The sequence below is a fragment of the Nestor notabilis genome, unplaced genomic scaffold (assembly GCF_000696875.1).
Source record: "Nestor notabilis isolate BGI_N333 unplaced genomic scaffold, ASM69687v1 scaffold26987, whole genome shotgun sequence".
In the NCBI taxonomy this organism is placed as follows: domain Eukaryota; kingdom Metazoa; phylum Chordata; class Aves; order Psittaciformes; family Psittacidae; genus Nestor; species Nestor notabilis.
The window spans coordinates 1-27,572 of NW_009936480.1; the positions used below are offsets into that span (position 1 = coordinate 1).

General features: G+C 38.9%; 1 protein-coding gene across 1 annotated transcript in view; it reads left to right on the forward strand.

Annotated features, from left to right (window-relative positions):
* Positions 1-3,560: 3,560 nt before the first annotated feature.
* The window catches only part of ZNF277 (zinc finger protein 277), a 29,962-nt gene continuing 5,950 nt past the window's right edge, over positions 3,561-27,572 (forward strand). The window contains exons 1-6 of the mRNA XM_010018368.1: positions 3,561-3,754; positions 6,891-6,979; positions 8,917-8,999; positions 18,313-18,404; positions 19,772-19,882; positions 22,313-22,445. Coding sequence (XP_010016670.1) covers positions 3,696-3,754; positions 6,891-6,979; positions 8,917-8,999; positions 18,313-18,404; positions 19,772-19,882; positions 22,313-22,445 — 567 coding nt within the window. The 5' untranslated portion in view covers positions 3,561-3,695. The remainder of the gene's footprint in view (positions 3,755-6,890; positions 6,980-8,916; positions 9,000-18,312; positions 18,405-19,771; positions 19,883-22,312; positions 22,446-27,572) is intronic.

Genomic DNA, 27,572 nt, shown 5'->3' on the forward strand with positions numbered 1-27,572 from the left:
CTGGTCCAAGGGCTACTGCATGGATATTTCTTGTTTAATTTCCTCAAAGGCTTGTTGTTGCTCAGGGCCCCATTTGAAATCATTCTTCTTCTGCGTCACATGATAGAGAGGACTTACAATCAGACTGTAATTTGGGATGTGCATTCTCCAGAACCCCACAACACCTAAGAAAGCTTGTGTTTCTTTCTTGTTAGTTGGTGGAGACATTGCTGTTATCTTGTTGATCACATCTGTGGGGATCTGGCAACATCATTTTTGTGGCAGTAGATTTTAAGAGAAAAGCTTCCTACTTTTCCCTCATTTTCAAGAGTCTCTGCGTGTGGGAGTCCTGGTGGAGTTCAAGAACTCAATCTGAGTGTTTTATTTCCTTGTTAGCCCTCAGCTGTGCTTTAGTTAACAGCTTTTCTTCAGTACCCATGGTCACTCTGCTTTAAAAAAACTACAATCAAAATTAGCTGGCTTTGCAGAGATTTGAGGACTATGCTTAGCTTTATTTGTGCTATTTTGATGTTTCTGTTACGTGTTAGTCCATTAAGTGCTATGCTAAAGGCCGTGTGTCTTTGTTCAGCTCTGTGCATTTGTTCTCTTTTCAGTGGGTATTTTTTGCAGCAGATGAGTACACAGATATTTTCATGGGGTTTTTTTTTATCCCTCATCTCCTCCTTTAAGTGCCTTTAAAATAAATTGCATAAGCTTCTGCAGTTGCCACGCAGGTCTAGTAGTTTATATTTAAGTTATTGTCTTTTAGTATTAGCTACTCTCTTTGGGCAGCAGAAAAACTCTTCACCCCAGTTTATTCCTTTCAGCAAGTCATCACTACAGTTGAAGATTAACAGCTCTGTTTTTCCAGCCCAAACAATTAGTATTCCCAAGTAGTCGTGCTAAATAACTGTATCAGCTCCTTTTCTATATTGAGTTGCAGTTCCTGCCATACACATCTGTCTTTTGAAAGTTGGTTTGTTGAGGCAGATAGGCATAGTTTATTTGGACTTCTAAATGTTTAAATAGGTCATTGCAAGAGACCTGTACCAAAAATGAACAAAAAGCAGTGTAGCTGCTTACTGGGCACAGCTGAACTGGCTGACCACGTATCTTCTTAGTTCCCTTGGCATCAGTGAGAATCAGCAATTGCAATGGAATTAAGTTGCTCTGCTTTTCTCAGAAACCATGTTTTAATGATTCTTCAGGCTACAAACTAATACTGACTGTAAGAATGCACAGGTAACTCTTGCAGGTAACATCAGTTTTGTTTGGGAGAGCTGACCCTTTCAGGAGGATTGTTCTAGCACTTAGTGTAGCAGCTGCTGTTGTTAAGGTAGGAAAAAGGGGAACCCTTTTGACAATGCCAGTTTAATAAAGAAATGTCTCAGGGAAAGGAATGGGTTGAACTGCAGGTAAAATTAGAAGAGCAAAAGTGTTAGACTGCCAACAGCAGTTGTATTGCTCCATGTGTGCTGCCATCTCTCCACACTGATAATTTAATGGGATAGACTGAATTCTGTGTAACCCGACTGTCAGTCTTCAGCCAAGCCTTTCCTGGAAGTTTGATGTTTTCAAATGTCGTAAGTACAACCCTCAGAGGTTGTGCAGGGCAGATATGTTGTTCCAGGAGCAGTGTGGAACTGATGAAGTTGCATTTTGTATGGCTTTGTACCCTTTCCCACCTGTGGGACAGTAGCTCCAGCTCACGCTTGGTCCCTGGAACACCCTCATCAGGCAGCTGTGGCTGCTGTAGACCACTACATGTCCACACTGGCTGGCCAGCTGCTGATGAACAGCATCAACAATGTGTGACAGAGCCTTACGCTCCTGTCCATGCCTCTTCCTTTATCTGAATGGAAATTTGCCGCAGAACTTTTAGGAGCCTCCCAGGTCCATCTCAAACTCCAGCCCTTCTTTGGTTATTTCAGTATCTTGGTGGAGGGTGGGGGGAGCACTCCTCCATTAGCTTATTTTGCTGGGAAAGAAAGCTAGATGGCTGTAAATTTGAAATTATTTTTCAAATTGTCCATGTGGACAGGTTACCAGATTACCAGATTTAGTGTGCTTGCCGCTGCATAATACATATATGTGAATTTTGTAGGGTAAAAGTTGTCATAGATTGGTTCTTCTATCTGGTAAGTATTGTTAATTAAACTTCCTTTAAACATAGACCTGTCAAACAGAATAAGACTTGGGAGAAGGCGTTTTTCTTAAATTTTTAGGTGTCTTCAGAAACTGGAACTGAGGAGCTTCCCTCTGCACATCAGGAATTGCTTTCTTACTGTGAGGGTGACTGAGCACTGGCATAGGTTGCCCAGGGAGGTTGAGGAGCCTTCATACTTGGAAGTACTCAGAAGCCATCTGGACATGGTCCTGGGCCACCAGCTCTGACCCTGTTTGAGCAGGTGGATTGGACCAGATGATCTTAAAAGGTCCCTTCAACTTCAACCATCCTGTGAAGCTTTATTTTTCTACAGCAGTGTTCATGTTGCTGTGGGAATTCAGAGACATAGAGTCTGTTGTCCTGCTGCACAAATTAACTTCATAACACAAGAGACAGGGAGAACCATGATGTTTTCTTTTCAGTTTTAATCCTCAGAACGTGAGAACTGTTGGGGAACTTCTTCTGTTTGCTTTCAATCTCCTTTTGCTATCCAAAATTGATGTAGCCAAAATCAAAGATAGATACATACTGAAACTGGTATTTGCTTCCAGCATAAACCCATACCAAAGGCTGAGATATGATTTGTTTGGAAAGTGAACAATATGGTTTATTTCTGGACAACTGGAATTTGGTTAGGCTAATGGGGACAGCTGTTGAAATCTGTTGGTGTCTCAGTGTTTCTTAATGAATTACATTGATTTATACCAGCAGAAGAGCTTATGAATTTACATTGCTATTGTTTATATTGCTATAGGGACACAAGTATACCCTGCGTCAATATGCTTGTTTGCACTACTACTGCAGTACTGTGCAATCCACCCACTTGTTGAACTACAAACAGCAGCAAACTCAGAGAACAGAAGCTGGTGACTCACCTCTGTGTGCTGTCATTTGAGCAACCTGTGTTTGGTGTAGTAAAATACAAACACGGGCCATTGACCTTTCCACATGGGGCATGGCTGGTGCTGCCTCAACATCCGTACAGTCAGGAAGTGTTTCAGTTTGCACTATACAGTCTGAAGCCTTCCTCATAGTATGAAAAATGTGTCAAAGAGAGCAGCTTCATTCATATCAACAGGTACTCTAGGTAACGAGAGGAAGAAAAATAGGTTTCTCGTCATAAAACTTCTGTTAGTAATAACCAGAGAGCACTTGTGTCTGTTTGACTTGCTATCAGCTGAGAGTTTCAGCTGGAGCAAATAATTGAGAGCTGCCCTGTGCTAACCTCAGACTGTCCTCCCTGGAAATAATGCAGTTGACTCACTTCCAGGCACCTCGTTGCTGGAGTGATCCATGCAACAGAAGTGGGACCCAACAAAACAGGTTTTACATGTACTGCCTAAAAGTACTCCAAGTGATGTAGATTTATTCACTTAGTCACAATTAATTATTCTTTTTATTTGTTTTAGATACAGAGTGTATTTTGGAGCCATTGTCTCTGCCAGAAAGTCCAGGTGGCGTTGCTGCTGTAGAAAGTTCTCCCTATGTGCCTTGTATTTTCTGTGAAGAATGCTGTCTCTCAGCAGAACAAAACCAACTCCTGAAGCACATGATTATTGAACACAAGCTCGTCATAGCAGATGTGAAACTGGTAGCAGATTTTAGAAGGTAAGGGTTATGTTGTTTAGAATGAGTGTGTGTCTGCTGCAGATACTACAGAAACCTTCAGAAAACTGGAGATCATCTTTTTAAAATAACTGAGGAGTGTCAGGGGACGATTTTCATTACTCTCTTGATGATCTTTTTGTTGATGGATTGTAAGGTTGTTTTCTCATCTCCTCACATTGCCCAGCTTCTGGATGTTGCTGGGACCAGGGGACTTGATGTTAGAATACAGGGCAATGCCTGGGTTAGAGATTCTTTGACATATCTTAGGGATATGTCAAACGTCTTGTCAATAATCAACAAGTCGCATGCAAACTAGAAAGCTGTTTATGTCATAAAGCACATTCTAGGCAATCAACTCCTAATCTGGGGATTTGTTCGCATAGGACAAGACTATTTCTCCACTGTACAGTGTCCTAAAGTATATTGTACACAGAAGCTGCTCAGTGCAGGATCTCTCACATTCTGGAATGAAATTCGTTTGCCATATATTAAAGGATGCCAATATTTCTGTATAGAAAACACATTTAATCCTTAACCACACTTTACAGTCCTGTGATCTACATACAACTGCAACTCCTTCTACAGCTGTGTCATTAATCATCTCAGCAGGGTCATGTTTGGCTTTCTTTCTCTTAACTTCCTCTAGTAGCTGGCATGGCCCCCGTTGTCTTGTAACTTCAGAGACAAGGCACTTGCTTGGCATTTTGCTTTCACACACAGCAATGTATGGGCCCAGCAGTAGGCTAGATGGTAGCTGCCAGTTTGTAGATAGGTCTGTCACAGTGTTTAAATGTTAGCTGGATAAGTTCTCAACTAAAAGGAGTTTTCTGGTAGGTCTTCTGTGATGAGTTACTCAGCCAAAGACGCTAATTTATGTCTATCAAGATGCAAAAAAATAAATACTAAGATGAAATTTAGGAAGAAAAATGTAAGCCATATAAACCCTTCCTCAGATGTGTAAGCTTAGCATTGTTTAAAATTGAAAACTGATACTTGTTTTTATTTGGTTTTATGCTGAAAGCAGGCAGAACAAGAATGCAGTGTGCTTTAATGCTAGTTTATTCAGTTAAATAAAGGGATCGGAGCTGCTCAGTCATGGACCACCAGTTTAAGTGTCCTTGGGGGGTTATTCTGCGTTAATAGAAATGTATTTTAAAATCACCTTTTCAGGAAAATGCCCATTTGGATTCTTTTTGCTGCTGATGCAATTGGAAGGTAGCCAAATCTTTTAGAAAGTGTCCCCAGGATGTGAAATGATGGCATTGTTACTCTTAAGTGTGCCTTTTTATATTTGCTGTACTGAATATCAGTAAAATAGGTTAATATTGTGCACCAAAAAAAAGAAGCATAATCTGAAGTGTTAAACTGAAGTGTGGAAAATACAAGGAAGCAACTTTGAAAACATAGTAATTTTTTTAATACAGTGAGTTACAGTCGGTCTTAGGAATACGTTTTCTGACAGAACTATAAGAAGTGGAAAATCCAGAGAAGAGCAATGCTGATGGAAAACAAGAATAAAGATTGGATGGCACTAAGTCAAGAAGAAGAGATAAGGGGGATAAGCTTCAGCTGCATGGCTGGACATGGAGATGATCAGTGTCACTCATGGACACTGATCACTCATTCTCTGTTCCTGAAAGTGCGACAGGGCATTGCCTTTATTTGATTGTTGATTATTTGGGTTAAGTCTTATGATGCAAAATCCCTTAACAGTCAGCTTCATGGCACAGATGGTTATGGTTAAGTGGGTTTGTCTGAATGGTGTTCATTTTTTTCAGTGCAGAGAACAGACTAAATGACATCTTGAAATCCCTTCATTTGCACATTTATGTCCTAAAAGCTCAAGGATGGCTTATTCTGGAAGACTTGCTGTTCTGAGTAACAGCAAGACTGTTACATTGTGCATTATAAACAGTGGAGTAGTCAGGGGGACAACAAAATGCTTGCCTATCACTGACATCTAATGATGCCTCTGAATGAGCTTCAGCCATGCATGCTGGCTTCACTGTCCTTAGCTGTCTGCTGCACCAGAGGTTAATCCTTTCCATGTCAGAGTTAGGAGAACGAAATATGTGCTGCTTCCTTGGCTGCTGCAATGTAAGTCCTCATATATTTAGGAGGTAAACAAGAGGTAACATGAACCACCATGGTATGTAATAGCTGTGGCCAGTAAACTTTTAGATTGCACAAGTATTAAAAGCTACACTATTTACACTTCATAACAACAGTATCTGATTTTTTTATGATTCTTTCACTAATGTGATGGCATGTTAATAGCAAGCTGTTGCTGTGTAGTTAGCCTTTACCTTACTGACTCTCCCATGATTTATATCATGCACATGAGTCATAAGTATAAATACAAGCATGCACTTAAGCATTTTCAGATTTTTTTTCTTTCATAGTAAGTTTCTGAATAATTAGCACAAGGATTGCTTGGTTGCCTTCATTGTAGGTGATGATTTCTTCTTGGTTAGACAGTAGCTGCTAGCTCAGCTGGGATCTGGTCTGTTGATGCTGGTGTAATACAAACAATAATAGTACAATAATGTTTTTAAACAACTGTAGTTGATGGATTAAACCTTCAAAATGTGTTTAGGGCTTTCCGTATCTGTCTGCTATGCCATTCCCAGGTGTTTGGGGACTTCATTTTTCTGTCTTTCTAGTCGTCTGGTAAGCTACAGCTTTCATTGTAACTCCACAGGAGACCTGCCAGAACCTCACTTCTGACTAGTTGATGTTTTTAGCAAGCTTCAGATTCCTGCTTGCATGTTGTGGAACACAGAGCACAGTATTTTGGGAATTTGAGAGTGCTCTTTAGTATAACTTTTCAGTAAGCATGCATCTGAGTGCCAACTTCTGTCTGAAGATGGGAATAGGCCACACTATTTATGGAAAGTTTAATGCAAACCTGGCTTATTGAGTTCTTCACTTTGACAGGATAGTTAAATCCAGTTTTAATGAAGTTGAATGAATTTAATGATTTTGAACAATAAAGGAATTAAGAACAGAGATAGAAACTGAAAACATTAAACTCTTAAGAATTTAGAGGGTGGAAAAAACAAGAGGTGACCAGCTCTTTATTAAACTTCTTTTGATATTTCCTTTTTCAGTAATCATCTCTCCCTTATTTTCAAAGATACATCTTGTACTGGAAGAAGAGGTTTGCAGAACAGCCCATCACAGATTTTTGTAGTGTGATAAGAACAAATTCGGAAGCTCCGTTAGGTGAGTTTGCTGCTTGCTTACTCTGTTGGCCAGATCATGTGTTAATTTCTGGCATATGCTGCTGCTTCGATCAGCCAAGTGTGGAGAAATCTGACACTAGGTCAGAAAACCACAGGAGTAATGTTTAACTTTTGACCACATATTTAAACTTATCTTTTCCAAGGATTGCAACACGTGCTTCAGCACTGTGTTGAGTGAGAACGAACTCAATACATGCTTAAGTGACTGGCCCTGAATTGGAGCCAGTTGCAAATCAAGACCTATAAGCAGTACTGCTTTTATCATGACTGGGGAAGCGTTGGTACCCACTGCATCAATAACTGGTGACAGTCCTTCCAGAAATGTGGAGAAACATTCCTGGCTTTTTTGGACTTTCTGACTCCACCCTGTCCACCACCCCACTGATGCTGCTAACCTTCCTGGACATCAGGGCCACAGTCACCTTTCCTTTCCCCTGCCATAGTGCTTACTGCCCCAGGAGTGTTAGGAGACAGTACCTCCACAGCAGGGATACAAAGACTGCCATTTTTGAGGCTCCAGCACATGACCAAAGATCATACTTCACCATTCTGCTGCACTGGCACAGTGGCATGTTCCATCCTAAGAATAATGATGACTTCATGAAGTGACTACTTCTCAGAAGTAGCTAATGCATTTCTTTGGCTCTCCCTTTTCTAACAGAAAAATATAGTTTACCTAAAAGCAGATAAGAGAACATTAGGGCTTTGCCGCATCTTTGATTCTCCATGGAGAGCTGAGAGGAAAAAATGCATGCAGCCAGTGTCAGAGATGGGTGGAAGGTGAAAACTGAGTCCAAAATGTTGCTGTTGTTGTCACTGTTATTATTAGTATTATTATTATGCAAAGTAATGTTAAGAAAAAAGCCCTAGAAAACATGAAAGTCACTCCGAAGACCATAGTTGTGTTTCTCTTACATATTTTGCCTTACCACTCAGTTTGAAAATTGCAGATCAAATGCCTGAATGCCAGAGCTTGCCAGAATTATAAACTATCAGTAGCCCTTCCAGAGGACAATGAGAATACTTTGTTATCTGTTTGTTAACAAATTTGTTAATTTTAATGGCTAGCTCCTTCAATTTTGATAGCTCAGAAATCAGGGAGTTTGTCTTATTTCACACAGTCTTCTGTATGAAAAGATGGGAAAGGCTGAGATCTAGCAAGTTTAAATTGAAAAAGACATACTAAGTGGACACTTCAGTTCACCAACCACATAACCCTTTGATTAATAAATGAGTAACTTTTAAATGCAAAATATTTTTAAGTGTATTTACATTTTCTTAGCTATTGAGTAATTTTAAGGTGATTCATTTGAATAAGATTTATTATTAAATTGTATATGAATGTAAAAAGGTTACTTAACATGAAATGTGGGTAAAACATAAGTAGAAATGTAAATTAGGCAAGTCTCAATGTGTATTGCTAAATACTTGTGATGCAGATGGTAAAATGAGATGGTAAAAGTGGTCATGTCAGGATAAGGAGAGGGTATCCCAAATGATGATAACTACTGAAAACTGACAATAACTTAGGGAAATAATTGAAAATTCCACATACAAGACAAAAGTAAAGGTGATTTCATGTTTCTTTCATGCTGACTTTATACTGTAAACAGTGTAAATAATTAAAATTGCTTAATGTCTCCAGAAGAACCATCATAAAAAAGAATAAAGCTGGTACTGGAGAAAAATCTATGCAAGACTTAAGTCTTTGTACTGCAATATGAATGATGTAAACATCTTATAAATATGTATATACAAATATTTAAGCATGTTTTATTAAATTATGACTTTTATAGATTAAAAACCATATTCTTACATTCTTAGCTCATTCCAAAGGTTTAGCAAATTGTGTGCCAGAAATATTCAAAGCAGCTGCAAATTCTCATCCCTTACCCACACTTCCTAATCTCTTAACAGAAGAACAGGATAATTATTTTCTTCTATGTGATGCTTTACCAGAAGACAGATTACTTAGAGAACAGCTTCAGCAGAAGAGACTGGTAAGAAATTACTGCTCTTTCATTTTTTGAGGTGAACAGTTCCATAGTGTAATGTATGGAAACTTAGTGGGCATTTTAAAGTGAAAACATTTTTTTGCTAGACTGCAAAGTCCTGATTTTTTATACATATTTCTAAAGCTCATTTCCCTAGCTGCTGCACAAACTCATTGTTTATAGATTTTCCCTTGGAATAAATTTAAAGATTGTAAGTCAGTGTTCCACACAAGTGGAAAATAAGCCCAGAGCACTGAAAGAGGCCAAGTGTGATGATCCTTCTTCTTCTTGCAAGAATCTGCAATGCACTGACACACTATCTTTTGTGTAATAATATAAACGTAGGGAAATTAGCAGAATAAAACTCAGTGTGCAATACTGTGAAAAGAGAAGGTGATACTTATTTACAGAATCTTCAAGCAAGTTGGTTTTGTGCATTCACACTCCATTACCCAGATTTCCTTAATTCACACTCGCACACTCAGAAGCCCCGTGTTGTGTGAGTGGAGGAAATCTGACCAGGATTGTTTCTATGACATGCAAAGGATCAGAAATACCAGCTGTTGAGACCTCATGAACTGCTGTCGTTCTCCTTGCTTGGTGTTGGCAACCTTCTACTTTGGACAGACCTCTCATATCTTTTAGTATTTGCCAGCTCTGAATGTCTGGTCCTTCATGATTAGCTCTTGCTGACTTCAGCTTCCAAGAGTCTTAGTCCTGGTTGCTGACCACTGGGGATTTTTTGCTGTTTTCTTGTTTGAAATACACATCTGTAGTCTGGTTTTGCTGTTGGGCCAATTTAAAAATGAGTGTTATGTGATACACAGCAGCCTTGTTACCAGTCTTCTCATGCAGGGTCTTCTGCTGGCAAGCCATCTGTATTGTGAGGTGCTAGAGTGCAGGCCTTATGGTCTTTACTTTCCCCAGTTTACTGCTGGCAGCTATGTCCTGGGAATTGTCAACACAAGCCATTTAACCCTTTGTTATGCTGTTTCTTCTAGTATGTTTCTGTTACAAGTCTGTATGTACTACAGCATGCAACTAAAGACTCCTTAAATCATAAGCATTCACAATAAAGAAGATGCTTACAAAAAACAAATTCTAATCCCTGGGAAAATTGAGATTGCCAGGTACAATCCATTTAGCTCAGCTATCCTGTGAGTGTTCTGCAGCTCACAGCACATGACTGGCAAATTCTCAGAACCAGTGGAATATGTACAGGTCTTAAACAGCCCTCCATGGGATCCTAGCTCCTGCAAAGTAGAATTGTGGTAGTTCTGCCACTGAGGATTTTCCGTGGAGTTGCCTCAGCTGAAATCTTCATTCCTGCGTAGATCCATTGGATTGGCATGGACTCAGAAAAAACAGCTGATGCAGTCATGCTTAGCATGCTTCTCTTCCAGTTCATTGTAGGAGAAGTCATCCTGGATCATTAAAAAAAGGTTTGTCTAGTTCAGTGTCTTATCCTGAAAGACAAGGCTTAGGGGGGATCTTACCAGTGTGTATAAATACTTGATAGGAATGAAGAAGAGGGAGTCAAATTCTTCTCACAGTGCCCACCAACAGGACAAGAAGTAATGGATAGGAATTAAAAATCAGGAAATTCCCTTCAACAAAAAGCACTTTTTTACTGTGCAGGTGGTTAACACTAGAACAAGTTCTCCAGAGATGTTGTAGACTCTTCGTCTGTGGCTATACTCAAAACACAGCTAGACATAGTGCTGGATAAATAGCTGAAGGTGTCCCTGCTTGGGCATGGGGGTTGGACTACTTGTTCTCAAGAGATCCCATGTAGCCTCAGTGATTCAGTGATTTGAGGTTGCGAGTGTTGTCTATTTAGTGGTTCTTCACTGTGCATCATTATTACACTTCTTTGTACCTTTTCCAGTTTCCCATCATCCCTTTGAGGTTATGAAAGACATCTTGAATATTGCATGTGGGCAGGCAGTGTCATAATGATGTTAATTTCCCCAGCATATGTCATGTTGTTTGTGGCTTTAAGGAGGGAAAGAGGGTCGTGCTTAAGCATGCAGCTAATGTTCTCGTAGAACTGTCTATTGTAACATTAACTCCTGGCTGCTACACATTGGGCTGTACTTTTTCTTTATTTAAAGGGCATTTGTTTCTGTTTTTGTGGTGGTTTGTGCTATATAGTCCTGTTCCAAATGGGCCTTCACTCCACTGCCAGTGTCAAGGGAGTGTGGAGTCTGTTGGCAGGTAAGGTGTCTCATATCTGCAAATAGACATTTTCTCAAATTCAGAAAAGAGTGCAGGACTTACCCCAAAGCAAGTTCCGGTTTTGTTTACAGAGTAATTAAGTTAGAAAAGTTAATTTCCAGAGTAAATTAAGTTAGCATTCATATGATGGTGTGAAATAGCCTTTCGTATTAACACTGGTTTAAACATCAGAATTGTACCTTCAGTTTTTACAGAAGGATTTTGTGAAATCAAGCTGCAGCTGTAGTTGGGGCTAATGGAGTCACTGCTTTAGTTACAGCAATAATGTCTGTTTATTTTTTCATTTCCTTCTGGTGCAATCTGAGTGTTGACTTGCAAGTTAAATAGTTATTTTGCTTTGCAAAGTCTTTTACCCCCAGACAAGTCCAGCAATTAAGACGGAGCTGGCAAATGGACTCATGTGAGTTGCACAGAATGAAGGCCAGAACTATACAACTCTTGGTGATTTTCCTGCAGCCTTTGAATTCTAACTGCTGTCTCCAGCAGCAAGCCCAAACAAGGACAAATGTCTTTAAAATGTGCTAGCTGAAACATCTCATTTTGCAGTTTTGAAACTCCAGTTCAGGAATATTTCAGGCTGTATTGCAGCAGGGGAGCTAGCCAAGGTGGATGTCTTGCAGAGGCATTACAGTGACTGTGATGTATTGAGAGAGAGGCCAAGGAATGAGCATGAACTAGGTTAGAGAGCACAGCTTGCTGAATAGCTGACAAGGCTATGTAACACAAAAAAGATACGGTCTTTTGGAAAAACACAGTCTGGACAAAGAATTCATAGTTGTGAAGCAGTACCAGGAAAGGAAGTCCTCGTGGCAAAACTCAAGATACTAGGGGGCAGTGTCAGTATAAGCCATTTGGTCTTATCTTTAAGATTTTTCTTAAAAAAGTAAAAAGCCCAAACCTATTTTTTGAAAATCCATACTCCCTACCGCAGCATTGACATTGTCTTGCTGTCATGTTTACAGCTGTTCTCTTGTGATGTGACTGGAAGTTCTAAGTGATGAGGCTACTCTTCCTCTCAGTAAATAGACCCTGAAGAGGAGTCTTCACCAAAACTGAAAGAGGGACGCAGCTATACGAGCTTCCCAGGATGAGCTGTTTGTATGATCCCCAGTTTGTCGCAAGCTTAATCTGAGACAAAGTTCTTACATAGTTTCCCCACCACCGCCACCAATTTCCCGTTTTTCCAGTAGGTTACAACTCTCATTTCTCTCTGGGGTTTCTGTTGGTGTTCTTTCAAACTTAGTTTAAAAGTCTCCCCACTTAGCTTACAAGCTGATGTCCTAAGATGCTATTTCTCATCTCTGTCGGGGGGCTCATAGGTAGCCTTAGTTTCTCCAGCCATATGATGATATTCTTAAATGCTCACTATTTTGTTTCCATAGCTATATATTCCTCTCCAGAACATGTTGATCTATGCCTGTTCCTTGAACTCAACCAAAAAGATTCAGGAAGACACTACTCATTCCTTTTTCTACTTCATTCTTGTTCACAGAGAAGTCGGGAATGCCCACTTGGGCAGTCAGCATGTACCAGATGAAGTGGAGTATTCTCATCACCAGATAGGCAACATCTCTTGAACCATAGTAGGTCACTGCCCTATTGCTTTCCTCTCTTTGTCCCCAAAGTAGGTCTCTAATGGCATCATCCTTCATTCCTTAGAGGCCAGTCTGACATGCTGGTCTGGCTTGCCTAGCCACTGTGGGGCTCTTCTTATGACACTCCTGAACTATGTATGAATTTTCATATTCACTGGGTGAGAAGGAAAAGTGCACAAAATAGTCAGCAAATACATGTACACTGGATGGTGCAACAGCTGGCTTGAAAAGGGTTGAGTGTTCTCCAGACCAAATGTCCTATCCTGACAAATTCCTTGTATTTCCATGCACCTTATGGGTAAGCTTCTTTCATGAAGTGCTTCTCTAGCAGGCATCTCTGATAATACTGAAGAAAAGGCATTCTTCTTGAGGTAACATCAGAGAGGACATTATAATGATTACAGAATTGGAAGTTGTGTTTTTTTCTGTACACAAGAGGCAAGAGAGTACTGTTTGAAGTGGGAGAGCTGAATATAGTGATCAGTAAGGAGACAAGCTGGATATAGAAGTTGGGAGACAAGTTATTGATACAGGTAAGATTGCAGGTCTTTACAAAGACATGAAGTTTCTGATATCCTGGCTCTTTATCAATATTTCCCCTATATAGCAGCTACAAACACAGTCTAAAGCTCGTCAATCAATCTTTGAGGAAACTGTAGACACAAAACCAAATGTAACTGTCTTACTGCAAAACTACTTTATCCTAACAGTGTTTATAATTGTCAAATAATGTGCTTGGCAAGTTTTTAGAGACAGTAGTGGATCTCGGGTGTCAGCAGTCCTAGTCTTTGTCTCAGTGTACTGTGCTTGTTTGTTTTGTTGCCAGTAAAATATATAAGCAGCTTCTTGTTGTGATCTGTCAGCATAATCTGTTTGTTTTGTTTTTAAACCAGAATGTTTCACCTGCTTCCTTTGCCTACAGCAATAGTTAGTTTCTGTGAGCGCTCAGCAGGGAAATGGAACTCTTATTTAAACTGGAAGAAACTACAACTAAAGATACACACCATGTGTTTGAGAGATCACCTTGGAGACCTTGATAAAACACATACTCTTATTGTGAAGTCTCTATCTTAGAATATTTAGATCCAAATTCACACCCACATTGCTTTTTCTGGTAATACCTCATTTGCCAGGCAGACACTCTGATTTCAGTGGTATTAATTAGTCCATTATCATTACAGAAGGAATGTGGCCTGTGATCCTGCACTCTTCACAGCAGTGTGACTGAATACTCAGATGTTTGAGTCCTTTGCAGTGTAGTCGTTGTGAAGTTTCCTCTTCAAAGGAACATCTTTAAGCAAACCACTTCCCCAGAGCATATAGCACCATTTATAAAAAGCTTTCATTGGAATTTACCTTAAGTGATCATTTGTGTAACTACTGTATTTCTAGTCTCTGGTCCAGAGAAGATGAGAGCAAAGGACCAGGACTGGCAAGACAATGGCCAATAGGAACCTCAAACTACAAAATGCTCTTGCCCTATTCAAGCCACTACTGAAACACAATACTTTAAGTTGACATTACTTGTCTTTGGAATAGAAACTTTGGACTTTGTCTTGTGGCAGTAATTTATTTTTTTATTTTTATTTTTTGTCCTGATCATCTTAAAAGCAAAGAAAGCACCCGCTGTTGTTAGCTCTGTTTTACAGACTGAACTGCAGAATTCATCCTTCACTGCTGGGCATGCTCCTGCCTTACACTGAGGAATGAGAAATTCAGATCTTAGTGCAGTCACTGCCTGATCTGGTCCCAAACTGCACAGTGCAATCTGTCTCTATCTTAGAGCTACAGAAGTGCTTTCTGCCTTACTTTCTTATCTCTCAGAAGTGCTGTGATTATAAAAGAGGCAGGAGAAAGAAGCGTTGGGGTTTTTTTTGTAAGGCCAACTGATGTAGTTGGAAAAATCAGGCAAAACACTGACCACCAATTCTTTTTTCCAGTTGCCGAGTATAATCAAACTTGTACTCAGCAAAACTTGTGCTGAGTACAAGTTGTGAATGGTTGCTCTGTGTCAGTGGTCCAAGCTGTGCATTTAAATTTATGAGGGCCTTGTTAGTGAAGGAGTCTATGACAAAAAAAACCCCAAATAAACAACAGTGATCTGACAGCAGTAAAGCAAGCTGGGATACAGTGTCTGTTGGAGGGAAGGGTAACAGGCATTACAATATCAGAAATGTCTCACGTGCCATCAAACCAGCTGTCCTGAGTCCATAGCTTTTGTCACTCAGTGGAGTTTTTAGTCTTACCTTTTGAAGATATTTTGTATTTCTTGAATGTCTCTTAAACTGCAGACCAGAGATAAAGTAATTGTTTAGGGAAAAGTGCTTACTAGCTGCAAGTTATGCATTTTTCATCTTTACTGATTATCGGTGTGAATTCTTGCTGATGCATTGTGTGTGAGCACTTCTGGGTAATTTCTTCTAAAATACTGCTTCCCAGGACAGGAACAGGCACATTTTTTTAAAGACACATTTTAAATTACCATCTCCTAGGAGAAAATCTGAATTCCTCACAACCTCAAACTGAGCCCTCTGAATGCGTAGGGCATTTTTCTACACTCTAGGTTACAAACTGTCATACAAAAGATCAGATTTCTTCTGTATTAGCAGTTTAGTGTGCTGGTATATTTAAAGATGATCAGTCTGGTATATATAAACACTTTTTAGTGTTTTGGATTACCTTTCCTGTCTATGCTTAATTCTGTTATTCATTATGGAAAAAGAAAAATAGCGCATGCGCTTTTTCCTCAAGTGCCTTTGCCCTCTCATTCTCTGCCACTTTGATATGACACAGTGTCCTAAAAAGGTTTTTGGAAAATCTTCATGGCTGAAATGTTTTTGGTATTTTTGTCTTAGTATCAGCCATGTATTAATGCTAACATCCCTCAAAATTTGAAGGAGTTAGTAACTGGTGCAGGTATTCAAGTAAATTACTCATTTTCTGCCTCATAACTTCAGCTTAAGCTTTTATTACCAGCTGAAAGACTCCACTCAGAAAAAACAAGTTTTATGCAAATTATTGTAATTGCTGTTCTCCCATCAGAGTCTCAGCAGTGAAGTGAAGGGTTGGAATGTCTGTAGGGAAGAGCAGCCCTCTTGCTTTTGCTGTACTTGACTTGAACCAGTGCTTCTAACTCCTCACCTGTGCAGGTACCAGATTTGCTTGGCTTTGGAAGTTCCCTCCAGCAATGAATGGTGCCAACATTCAATAAAAGGAGTGTCTACCTTAGAAAATACTTTTTAATCTCTGATGAGTGAGTTGATAGTACAACAATGCTGAACTGGTTAGTCAGAGCTCACCAGCTGTCGAGCATGCTGGTGGAAGGGAAATGGAAAGGGTGAAAGAGGAGGGTAGCAGCAGCACCTTCAGTGTGGAGGATACAGTGTCCTTCCCCTTCAGGCATAAGTGGGAGCAGTAGCTCACCAGGGCTCCCGTAAGCAATTTGTATGAGGTGGGAATCTGAAGTTAGGCAGCCAGGTATTGCAGAACATGTTGGGTTTTTTTCCCTCCTAGCAGAGTACAATTAGGAAGCTACATTGGAATGTCTTTAAGGGGTGGGTGGGTGGGTAAGCCCTTAAACCCTTACTATCTTAATGTTTGAACTGAAATATTTTGATTTTCTTTTAGGCTGTCTCTAGTGTGTTTTACAAAGTATATAAACTACATGTAGACACTTTCACATTCAAGGTTAGCCAAACAAAGTCAGACATGCTGAGTGGAGAGAGGTGACAGCTAGGAGTGCCAGTTCATAATGGCGTGCTGTGGGACGTTCACTGCCCACGTGCAGCAGACAGATATCCTTGCTTAATTGTGCCTCTGCTGAAGGGCTCTCACAAGATGTGTTGTGCTCCATTTATCTCCTTCCAGAGTCAGCCCTGAAAAATAAGAATTTGTATTTCTGTTAGTTGACATTTTGCATAATGCAGCAGGACAGGAGTGGATATGACCTAAAATTTGAGTAGGTGGGCACTGCTTAGCATGACTCTAGGCTCGAATGTACACCTTGTACTACAAAAACAACCAAAAAAACCCCAGGATCTGCATTTTCAGGTAACAGACTCTTATCTGATATGCAACAACTACAGCTTGCAAATTGTGGGGTTGAATGTGGGGCCCTAAAACAGGCTATGGCACAGTGCACTCATCCCCCACAGCAACCACTGGCCCTAGGCCAGATGTAGCTCTGGTGGGCATGCTCCCACACTTTCCAGTATGCATCCTGCTCATCCCACTGCCCCTTGCTGGATACAGTGTGCTGCTCTGGTTTAGGAGAAGCCAGCAGAACATTTCTTTGCCCAATATCAGCCTCCTGCCATCTCTCAGCAGGCAGCAGGATGTGGTGTGTTTGACCCACATGGGCCCATCCACGCTGCAGGACCTATAATGACAATTGCTTAAGCCTTCCTCTTTTGGGGTTGGGACAGGGGGTTCTTTGCTTTTTTCTTTGCTTTCTTTTCTGTCTTCTATGGAGCTTATCCAACAGACATAGCTGAATTTAGATGTAGACTATGGGCAAATTTGGGTCTTAATCCACTCAAAAGAGTTATTAAAGAGGTAGGTGAGAAACAAAGCTCCACTGTTGCAGGCTCTAAGGAGATAAAGGGATTCAGAAAATCTCCTAAGATATTCAGTCAGGATTTCGAATGTCAGAGAGCTGGTGGTAGCACCTCTACATTGCACAGGAAATAAATCCTTTACCAATTATTAGTACTTAAAACACAAGTACAGGGTAATGTACTACTGGGCTGAAAATATGCTATGTTTTAATCCAAACAGCGATTCTCCTATGTCCCAGATGATTATGGCTTTTCAATCTGACATATACAGTAATTCCACAGTATAACTACACTGCTGCTGCTACAACACCAGAGAAAATCATCTGCTGCATGTTTTTGTTGGTAGGAAAATTGTGTCAAGTGTTGTAAAGCTGCCTGGCCTGTTGCTCTGCATTAAACAGGACCAGTGGTAAAGGCAATTGGCTTCTTCTGAGTTCAGTATGTTGCATAGCTTCTTGCAGAAACTGCCAGGGCTCATCACTGGTCCTGTATTATTAAGAAGCCCTTTAGATCTCCTGCAATTAGCCATGTAATTCCATTAGGTGCTATGTGGATGCACAGTAATTTGCTCACTGATACCAGAGGTAAACCTGAACCATAAGTAGAAACAATAAACTGATATGTTGCATACAGAATTATTTAAATAGATGCATAAAATCTCACTGAGGATTGTATTTCTTTCCATTCATCTTGTATAATATTAGGAGAATTTTACTGGCACTTGAGTGGAGCACATACTGCCTTTGAAAAACTGCAATTTTTGTGAGAACCCCCCCACCCCCATAAGATACTAACATCTGGTTTGTGTCAGCAGCACATTTTAATTTTATCAGTTCATTGTTACCAGTAAAGATAAAAAGATAAAATAAGTTTATGTTATGGAATGATTCTTATTTTTTTCTGAGTGACTGTGTCTGATTCTTTTCATAGAGAGAAATTCTAGAACAGCAACAGCGAGAGAGAGATGACACAAGTTTTCATAGTATGTGTATGTTCTGCGATCAGGAATTCACAGGAAACAGGTTTGTTTGTTGACCTGTTTGCTTTTGATTTGTTTTTTTCATATGTGCTCAGCATCTTTGTTTGTGATTTTAATGGCATCATCAAACCAGTTAGTGCCTAATGTTAGGACTCAGAATTTTAAGGTATAATTTAAGATTTCTTTCAGCTCCAATAGCACTTTAAATAGATTCTGTCCTACATCTCAATTTTTTATTTATTCCAGTACAACTCTTTATACTACCCAGCAAGCTGGAGTTGGGAACGGAATCATTTTAAAGATAGACAGTTTTTCAGCAGTTGCTTTAGTGGCAAGGAGAGCTACTTAAGCCAGTATGGCTGGTAAAAAATGTTTCTATCCAGTTACATATTTTCATATTTAAACCTCACCAAACCAGTGTGATTTGAATATCAAATTAAAAAAAGTGGAGAGGAAAATTGGAGTGGAAAACTAGAGAATGGAGTGTTTTGCAGCATCAGTCAAGTGCGAGCCCTAATTCCATTCAAGTGCTTGCTCCAAAGAAACTTTGTTTATACACAGTAAATCAGTTTCATCTGGAAAACTGAGTCTTGTCTTTGAATGGGTATTTGCTTGGCTAGTTGTGGTACTCTGGAAAGGTAGAAGGACCCAGGGTCGTGTCCATGCAGGTTATCCCAATGTAGCACGAGTGTCCAGTCCTCTTTGCTGCCTGGTGTAGTGACGTTCACATCATTCAGCCCCCAAGAACTTCATCCTCTGCTTATTGAGTCTGACGGGTCATTTGAAAATCACACTTGGACTGTGGTAAAAGCAAGGCTTAGCAGTGACAACACTTGGATGTTTGTTTAGTCCCCAAATGCAGAAGCTGAGGCATAAAGAGATGTTGGACACATAAGGAATTAACCAGTGTATCTCTATTAGGAAAATACTTATTTGAGCATCCATGATGTTTGTTCGTGTGTGCTTTTCCGTGATGTTTGTGTTGCTAGTGCTGTGTGAAGCAATGATGATATAAAAGCATATCGCACCCAAGAATTTCTGCTCTGCTGTCTAGAACAGAGAAAACAAAATGGCTTTTAGGAATGTTTCTCAAGCCGTTGGTTGAACCATGTGATTTGCTTCTTCAAGTTAATAAATGACCTTTAACAGTGAGGGTCAAAATAAACTATATTGTAATTCTCATTTAAAAGATAATATTTCATGCGCATAGATAAGCAGTTGAAATGTTACTGAACGCTGAGCAAAGCTGAAATTGAAAACTTCTTATTTTAAAAAGTAGCCTTCTTTTTGTCTAGCAGTGGCAGCAACACTATTACTGTTATTTAATATTGGCTTTTATGCATTTTTAGAGCAATTGGTGTATTTCAAGTCACTAATTGAGTAATACGACTTTTGCTGTGTATTTTGTAGATCTGTCCTTCTCAATCATATGGCAAGAGAGCATGCTTTTAACATTGGGCTGCCAGATAACATTGTGAATTGTTACGAGTTTTTGGCTGTATTACAGCGGAAGCTCGACAAGTAAGTCCTTTTCATTTGTTTTGGGGGCTGGGGTGGTGTTAATGGACTTAGGTCATATTTTTTTTAACCTTGGAAATCAGTTGGGTTAAATTTAATTCAACATTCATAATTAGTTAAGAAGAAACAGAGAATGTAAGGTTATTGTGAGTGCTCTTAGAAGGCTTTTTTTAAACTCTTTGAAAGCACAAAGCTTCAGTTGTTATGCATTGTAATAACACATCCCTTTTACTCATAATTGTTAATGTTCTTCTTTCTCATCACAGTCTTTTTGCTAAACATGTCTTTAATCATTGAATACGGAATTCTTATAACCATATTTGTTTGACTCTATATATCAATAATGTGGGATGTTTGGTCTCTCCCTTCTTTACTGCTTACAGAGTACATCCCAGAGGAGGAAAAAGCTAGTGTATATGCTGCCTTAGAAACACATAAGCCTGAGATGGCCAAAGAAGATAGGAAGGGAATTTGGGAGAAAAGCTTAGGTCACAAAGAACAAGAAACTCTCTAATTTGATTTTCCTTTGCAAGTATCTAAGTACCCTTTATAAATTTCATAAACGGGTCAATAAGGAGCATGCCACAAAAAAAATGAGCTCTAGCAGAAAATATACTTCTTTAAAAGTGAAACTAGCTTTAACAAGTTTAGGAGATTTTAATACAATCTGTAATCAAAGACTGTAGGAGAAATTTGCCTAAGTGTTAGGCTTAGTTATGAAAGCCACAGAACACTTGGATCTGTGAAAATTAGGATATGAAAATTAGATTAAATAGCATTCCAAGTCAGTTTAGGATCCATTCATTTGTACATCTGGGAGGGGTGGAGGAAGAAGAGAAAATAAAAGGAGATTCAAAGTATGGAAAAGCCAGCAGGACTCTCTAATTTAATCTTTGGCCTGACAAAGAATGTGCAGTCGCAATAGACACATGTTAACTTTTTTCAGAAATGAAGATATATTAATGTATTTTATGTTATTTTATGTTACCTGGTGTTGCCTAATGCAGTGAGCTGCCATGATCACTGATAAATTGCAGCTTTACTATTTCTCAGTAGGTTTGAGGCTTTTGTTTAGAAGGAGGTTTCTCAAAGCCAGTACTCTCTCTAGTTAATACACGTACTGAAATTACTTGCAAAGCAGTGAAGGGCTACTTCGCCTACTGCTGAGAATGGACTTCATAGCTGTGCTAGTAAAATAGTACCTGAAAACATTATTAAGAGGAGAAAAATCTTGCTGAGGAAAAGCATTACGTATTCTTCCTAGGAATGCCTTTCATAAGTAGAGCAAACACTTTACTGTTAGCAGGTGGAGCAAAGCAGATAGTAAAATTTATAGAAGTGTTCTGCCATTGGACCTATGGTTCACCAACAAAGCAATATTTTGATTTTGAGGCTGCTAGCACAAGGAGAACTCAAAACTTCCTTAACAGTAAGCCTAAATGTTACAGCAGTTCTTGGAACTGAGAATCCTGAATTGCTTCTCCACATACAAAAACTGAGAGGAATTTGAATACGCCTTTACTGAAGGAGTATGAGGTTTTTCAGGGTGTAGTTACAGACCTTCTAGGCACAATATTAATGGGCTTTGGGGGGGCAAATGCTGGAGTAAGAAAATAATTTTGTTCTTCAACACCTGTATCTTAAACCTTCGGGAAATCATAGAAAGGCCTGACCCATGCACTGTTAAAATTCCTTCTGACTATACAATCAAGCATGCTTTCATCTGTCAGTAAAGGGAAAAAAGGAATAATTTTGATTCAGTGCCACTGCTTTTTTTAAAAAAATCCACGGGTTTTCTGTTTTAAAGTGCTGTTGTTTACCCTCCCATCCCATTGGTTTTCCAGCTAGCCAGTATTTCCAATACAAAGGTAAAATGCCACAGTACATATTTTTTGTTTCACAAGAAATTACTTTCTAGGGGTTATCCCAGTCCTCCCTGTGGAGATAATTTTTCAAATGGCACAAGAAACTCTCTCCATCTTGGTAGGACATGTAAGCCATCACTTACTTTCATTTGCTGCCTGGCAAACTTTCATTTAGTCTCTCTGTTGACTTAGAAATATCAAACTTTCTGTTCAGCTAATTTGAATTGTTTTTAAAGCTATGGAGCACATTCAGAATTTGGATTTTTTCACTATAAATTACAAAGAAACAATTACTGATGGATTGGATGCCAGTGTAAGTGCATGCTGAGTTAAGAGTTTACATTTTGACTCGTCAGCGTCCCTCCTGTGCCCTGGTAGGACAGTTTTGGGTAATCAGATTTATCTCGCACTTTGCATGTGGGGCAAACAGTAAACTTTTCTACTATCTATATTTTCATTTTATGTTATTTTTGTCATTTCTGTGTTTGATTGACTCTACTGTGATCTAAAATTATTATCTTGTTCTGTTTTTGTTTTAATGTGTTGACCTCTTAACATTTTATCTTAGTTTGCAGTGTTTATACTGTGAAAAAGTCTTCAGAGACAAAAACACGCTTAAAGATCACATGAGAAAGAAGCAACATCGCAGAATCAATGCCAAAAACAAAGAATATGACAAATTTTACATCATTAATTACTTGGTAAGTGGTTCTATGAATGATTAGTAAATTGACTACAGAGATACAGACAATATCTTGTTAGAAGTAAGTAATTCCAAACCAGCAGTTAGTACAAAGGTCAAAAATCAAGTGAAGGACTCTTAAGAAATACGCTTTTTTATGGTATGATAATCTGGATAATTGTTATTCTAAGGAATAGTAAACATTTGTTGTTGAGAATTGATTTTGAGAGATGCAAGAATGTAGCTTGAAGAGACACTAATCATCATGTCATTAGTGCTCAGTTTCTGCTTTAAAAACCAGAAGGGAAAGTGAGATAATGAAGTAAATGGAGGTCTAACTTGAATGCTGTTGGCTGTGAGCTTGTTTTCTGCAAAGCTTAAGCTGGAAGTGCTCTTCAGAGTATAAATTAAATGGAAAGAGGTGGAAAATGAAAGATACATAGATGAAAGGAAGAGTAAGTGTTCATTTTTAGCCTTCAGGTAGGTGTATGTTGCTAGGTATTAATACTTTTTTATCTCAGATCTTTGAGAGTCTGTATGTGTGTGTGTAAAACATTTTCACTTGCTTATGAATATAGGAGGGGCTTCAGAAGCTGCTACATTTTGTCCAGAAGTAACTATATTTCACCTGAAATAGTCTTTGAGCCTTCTACATGTGTTAATATCTAAGTTATAAGTAGGCATCCTTGACTGTTTTACCTACTCTTTCCCTTTAATTTCTCCACCTGGGTTTTACTCAATCCTAAGAACAAAAAGTTGTATGTTTAATGCTTTGCCAAGTCCCTTTTACCCAAGATGGAGTGAGTTTTCTCTGTGATCCTGTATACTTTCCTTCAAAATATCAATGTTCTAAGACCTGTATATTTCTTTTCTAGATGTTCACATATCACTTCTATAAAACTGACCTATACTTGCTGCATGGTGTGGAGGGCAGATGTTCTCAGCTCCCTGATAGAACTGAGCATTCACTTCTTCCTTGCAAGTTAACAGACTTGAATTTAATGTTGTAATTGTTTTAAGTGATTTCAATAGTTTTATTCTTCTCTGCTAGACCTACAGGTAGTCCTGCAGTTTTCAGAACTTGGCATTCTCTTTAAGTTACCTTCTGTCTCTGACTTGCATTCATTGTTCAGATTTTAATCTGTCCCAGCTATGATGAAGAAATTGAGCCAGATAACTTCCCCGAAACACACAGAACCATTTGATACTCCTTCAGAAATTTGAGAGACGTGCAGGGAGGTCATAACATAAGTGCAGACACAATGGCTGTGTCATGTTAATAAGCAGAATATGCCAAACTAAATATAACAGCAAGACTAATATTCATATACTTAGCCTCTTTTCCCACTCTATCCAGTTGCTCCAAAACTGGTGACCTTGTCCATGCTGTCTGTTGAGAATGATATACGGCCTATATGCTTCCTGAACCACATCCAAGCATTGTCTGGTTAGTGCCGCTGGCATGGCCATGGAACATACAAACTGTTAAACAGTATGGGCAGTCACAGGACAGTGCTCAAGTCACTTGGTCCTCTTTAGTTATTGCTGGTATTCCAGGCAGGACATCACAGAGTAACTACTTCTGCCAGCCTGAACCAATTCATGTATTGATAACTTAGCAGCATCACTTAGAGATGTATTTTTCAGGTCTGGGCTGTGACAGACAGAGGATGGTAAATATGATTCAACTAAAATATGTCAAGCAACCAAGATGTTTAAAATTGGTTGAGGGTTCTACATGTGCAAGATTTGTACAGTGTGCTGCCAGTGCCTCTTCTGGGACATACTTTGAATGATCACAATTCTTTGTCTGGCTCTATATGCTCTGCTACAGACCTGTTTTCTTTCCACACATTTTCAGTTGTCTCTCACTACATTCTGCTCAGTGAACTGTTTATACTCAGTCTTTCTGATCTTTCAAACTGTATCCATTTCAGAATGCTGACATTTCTTCTTTTACATAAGGAATCCTTTATTAATAAAGCATTAAAAACAGACTAAAAACTTGATCTTAAACACTTATAAAATAGTTTGCTATAAAATGTGTATTTGCACACTTACATTGCATGAGATTAAATTTTTCACTAACTTGAAACTTTTAGGATAGTCCCTACATAGTAGGAAGTGTTGTTTTCCAAATAGCCTTTGGTAAACCCTTTATTTTTGCACAAAGGAGAAGATTAAAAGGAAGAACTTTAATTTGTTCACTTGGGGTTCAGTAGATTGGCCTTCATGTGTAAGGAGAAATAACATTATTCTCTACTGCACATGTAGTAAAGATTGATGTATATTGATGAAATAGGATGGTTTGTTTTCAAGCTGAGTCTATATTCAGGGAATTCTAGATGGTATGCAAGGTCTGCTTTCTGTAATGACCTGATGTAGTGATTTTGCTTCCTGTCCCCCGGCATCTCACAACTTGCTAAAGGATATTTTTTTCTAATGTGTACTATCAAGCTTTACTGACTTCTCAATAAGTATTTAAGATCTGTACTTCACATTGCTCTAAATGTTCAGGGTCAGTTTCACAGACATGGATTACATATCTTATCAGAAATAATAGATGGACTGTTTCAGATTTTACTACTGAACTACTGAATTCGCCTTGACCTAAAGATGTAGGCATACAGTTTATCTATTTTTGTATATTTTCACAAAAAATCTGAATTTTGAGAATGTAACAAAGATCTTACTATATGCCAGTTTGATCAAGTTCGTTTTCATCATAAAGAGACTGTAACACTAAGTAGGTCTCTAATGATAAACATCAGTATTATCACAGTTTTACCCACTTTATTTTTAGGATGTGCACCTTAAAGCTTTTCTATCAGCAACTGGATCTTAAGCTATTAAGCTATTTAAATGCATAGTTCTTTATTATAACTATCTTACAGACATAATTGTCCTTTTTTATAATTTCCCGTTACATATTGTCTTTACCAAACACTGCATAAAATGGTCTTATTAAGTTGGAACTGGCAGTTTCCTTTAATTTGTGGCTTTTGTACTGAGACATTTTAAGGGCTTTTTGTTCAGATGGCCTGAGAATTTCTGCTGAATTGCCTCATGATCTTCTGGCCAGTTCTTACTTGTGTTTTTAAACTGATGGCAGAGCTCCCATTGATTTCATTTAGAGCAGTAGGTTTGCCTGCCTTCTTCCTTTCCTTCCACTCTGCTTTTGCCTTCACGTCTTTTTAATACAGTTGTGAGAACCTGTTTTCATATAAGTTACTTTTTATGTCTATTTGTTGGTAATTCCCTCTTCTAAATTTCCAGTTTGGCCTAGCAATGAATAATATAGTTCAAATTCCTTTGTAAATATTCAGGTATTCTGAGGTTTTCTATCACTTCTGTCATGGCCTACAAACTGCTTTGATTTGTCTACCCTCATTTAATTGACATACTCACATGTTAGTGTTAAGGTAAATTACACATGATCTTTAGTAAGAGTGGCAGCTTTTTTGTCATATGTGAGATTTCTTTCATAAGCAAGTATCAAAAGTTTATTATTGGGTAGTTACATTGAATTAGACTGGGAGTTTTGCAATTATGCAAATGACTTGAAAGGCAGTGCAGACTTCCCAGTGGATTTGGACGTCTTTTGTCAGTATTCTGTAAGTATGGAAGATGATACCAATCCTATTCAGAAAGGCTTGAAGTATAAATTGAAAAAGACCAACTGATCGTAGCGAGTGAAGAACTGAGCAGCAATGCATCCAAGACATACATGTAGGTTACCTTATTTTTCTTTTCTCAAAAAACTATTCCAACCTAATTTTCTTGTTTCTGTGCCTGTGTTAGCCTGTAGCCCCGGGACTCACCTTGCCCAATGGGCCAAGGAAAGATAGAGAGGGAAGAACTCTGTAGTCTGTGGTGCCTGCTGGAGGCCATAAAAGAACAGAAGGCAGTATTAAAACTCTCTTATTCCCAGCCCCAGGAACTGAGGCAGACCCAGACTGAGAGGGCCTTCCCTTCTGTGTTCACCTGATTGTTACCAGCAGCACTTTAAGGATAAAGTATGCTCTGTAAGAAGCACAGATGTTTATTTTCAAATTGACAGATGGCATGTATCTGTAGTAATGTAAAATCTTTATAATGGATGCGCTTATGACTAAGCTAGACAGCTGAAAAATGGTACCTATTACTTATTAGAAAACTTGTTTCATAAAGCCTTTATTTTTCCTCAAAGATGAAAAAGTGTTTTTCCTTATTACCAAGCCCAAAATCATCATTATTACCTGTTGGGGGCTGGGGCAAGAATGTTTTGTTATGGGGGTTACTATATATATTTAGCTTATTTGAATTATGCAGTGTGTATTTTGTAAAATAGTAAAAGGAGACCCTTCATCAGTTGGTGATAGTTCAAAACTTAGTAAAATCCCACAAGTGGGGGAATGCTTCATATTGAAATTCATCCAATGTTTATTACTAATGTTGGTGTAACATCCTCTCTTCTATGTGCTAAGCGTCTTGAGTTCTGCAGCAATCTAAAACAATCCAGATGATCTCAGTAAGGCAGGTAAGAAGGGCGAAAGGAAATTTGCAGGGGAAAGCAGCATCTGTTTGGAGCTTCTGAGCTCCACAGGCCTGGAGCTCTGTTTTCAGGTGGTTCTGTAACTGTTCTTTTGGGAAAACTGCTTGATATACCAGCTGCTGTTTCTAGTTTCTCCTATCTCAGCACTTCTCAGGTTGGGGTATGTTGCTTCAGCGAAGCACACGGACTGTCTCCCTGTAGAACCTTTGAAATTGCCCTCGAGAAGGTAAATTGTCAGTGAGGCAATTCATCTCTGTGCATTTAGACTTCATTTTGTAAGAGGAAGTAATCAAACCACACACATTTGGGTTTACTTGGATATATAGCAAGGCCTATAGCTTTTTTAATTATATGTTTTCTACTGTTTGAACTACAAACAATGTCAAGTCGAGTTTTTTTGCTTGCTCTGTTAAGAATTTCTTGGGAATCTCTAGAGGTGATTGCTGGGAGCTTTTGCATCTTAGATGAAAGAGCAAGGGAAGTTGAATACTTACCAAAGGCACCCTTGGTCCCAGATGCCCATCAAGCTGTAGAGCTGAAAAGGTGTATGTTACAAAAAAGAAAAATCAAAAAAGCTGGAAGAGCTTTAAGAATGTTTTGAAGAACTCTTTC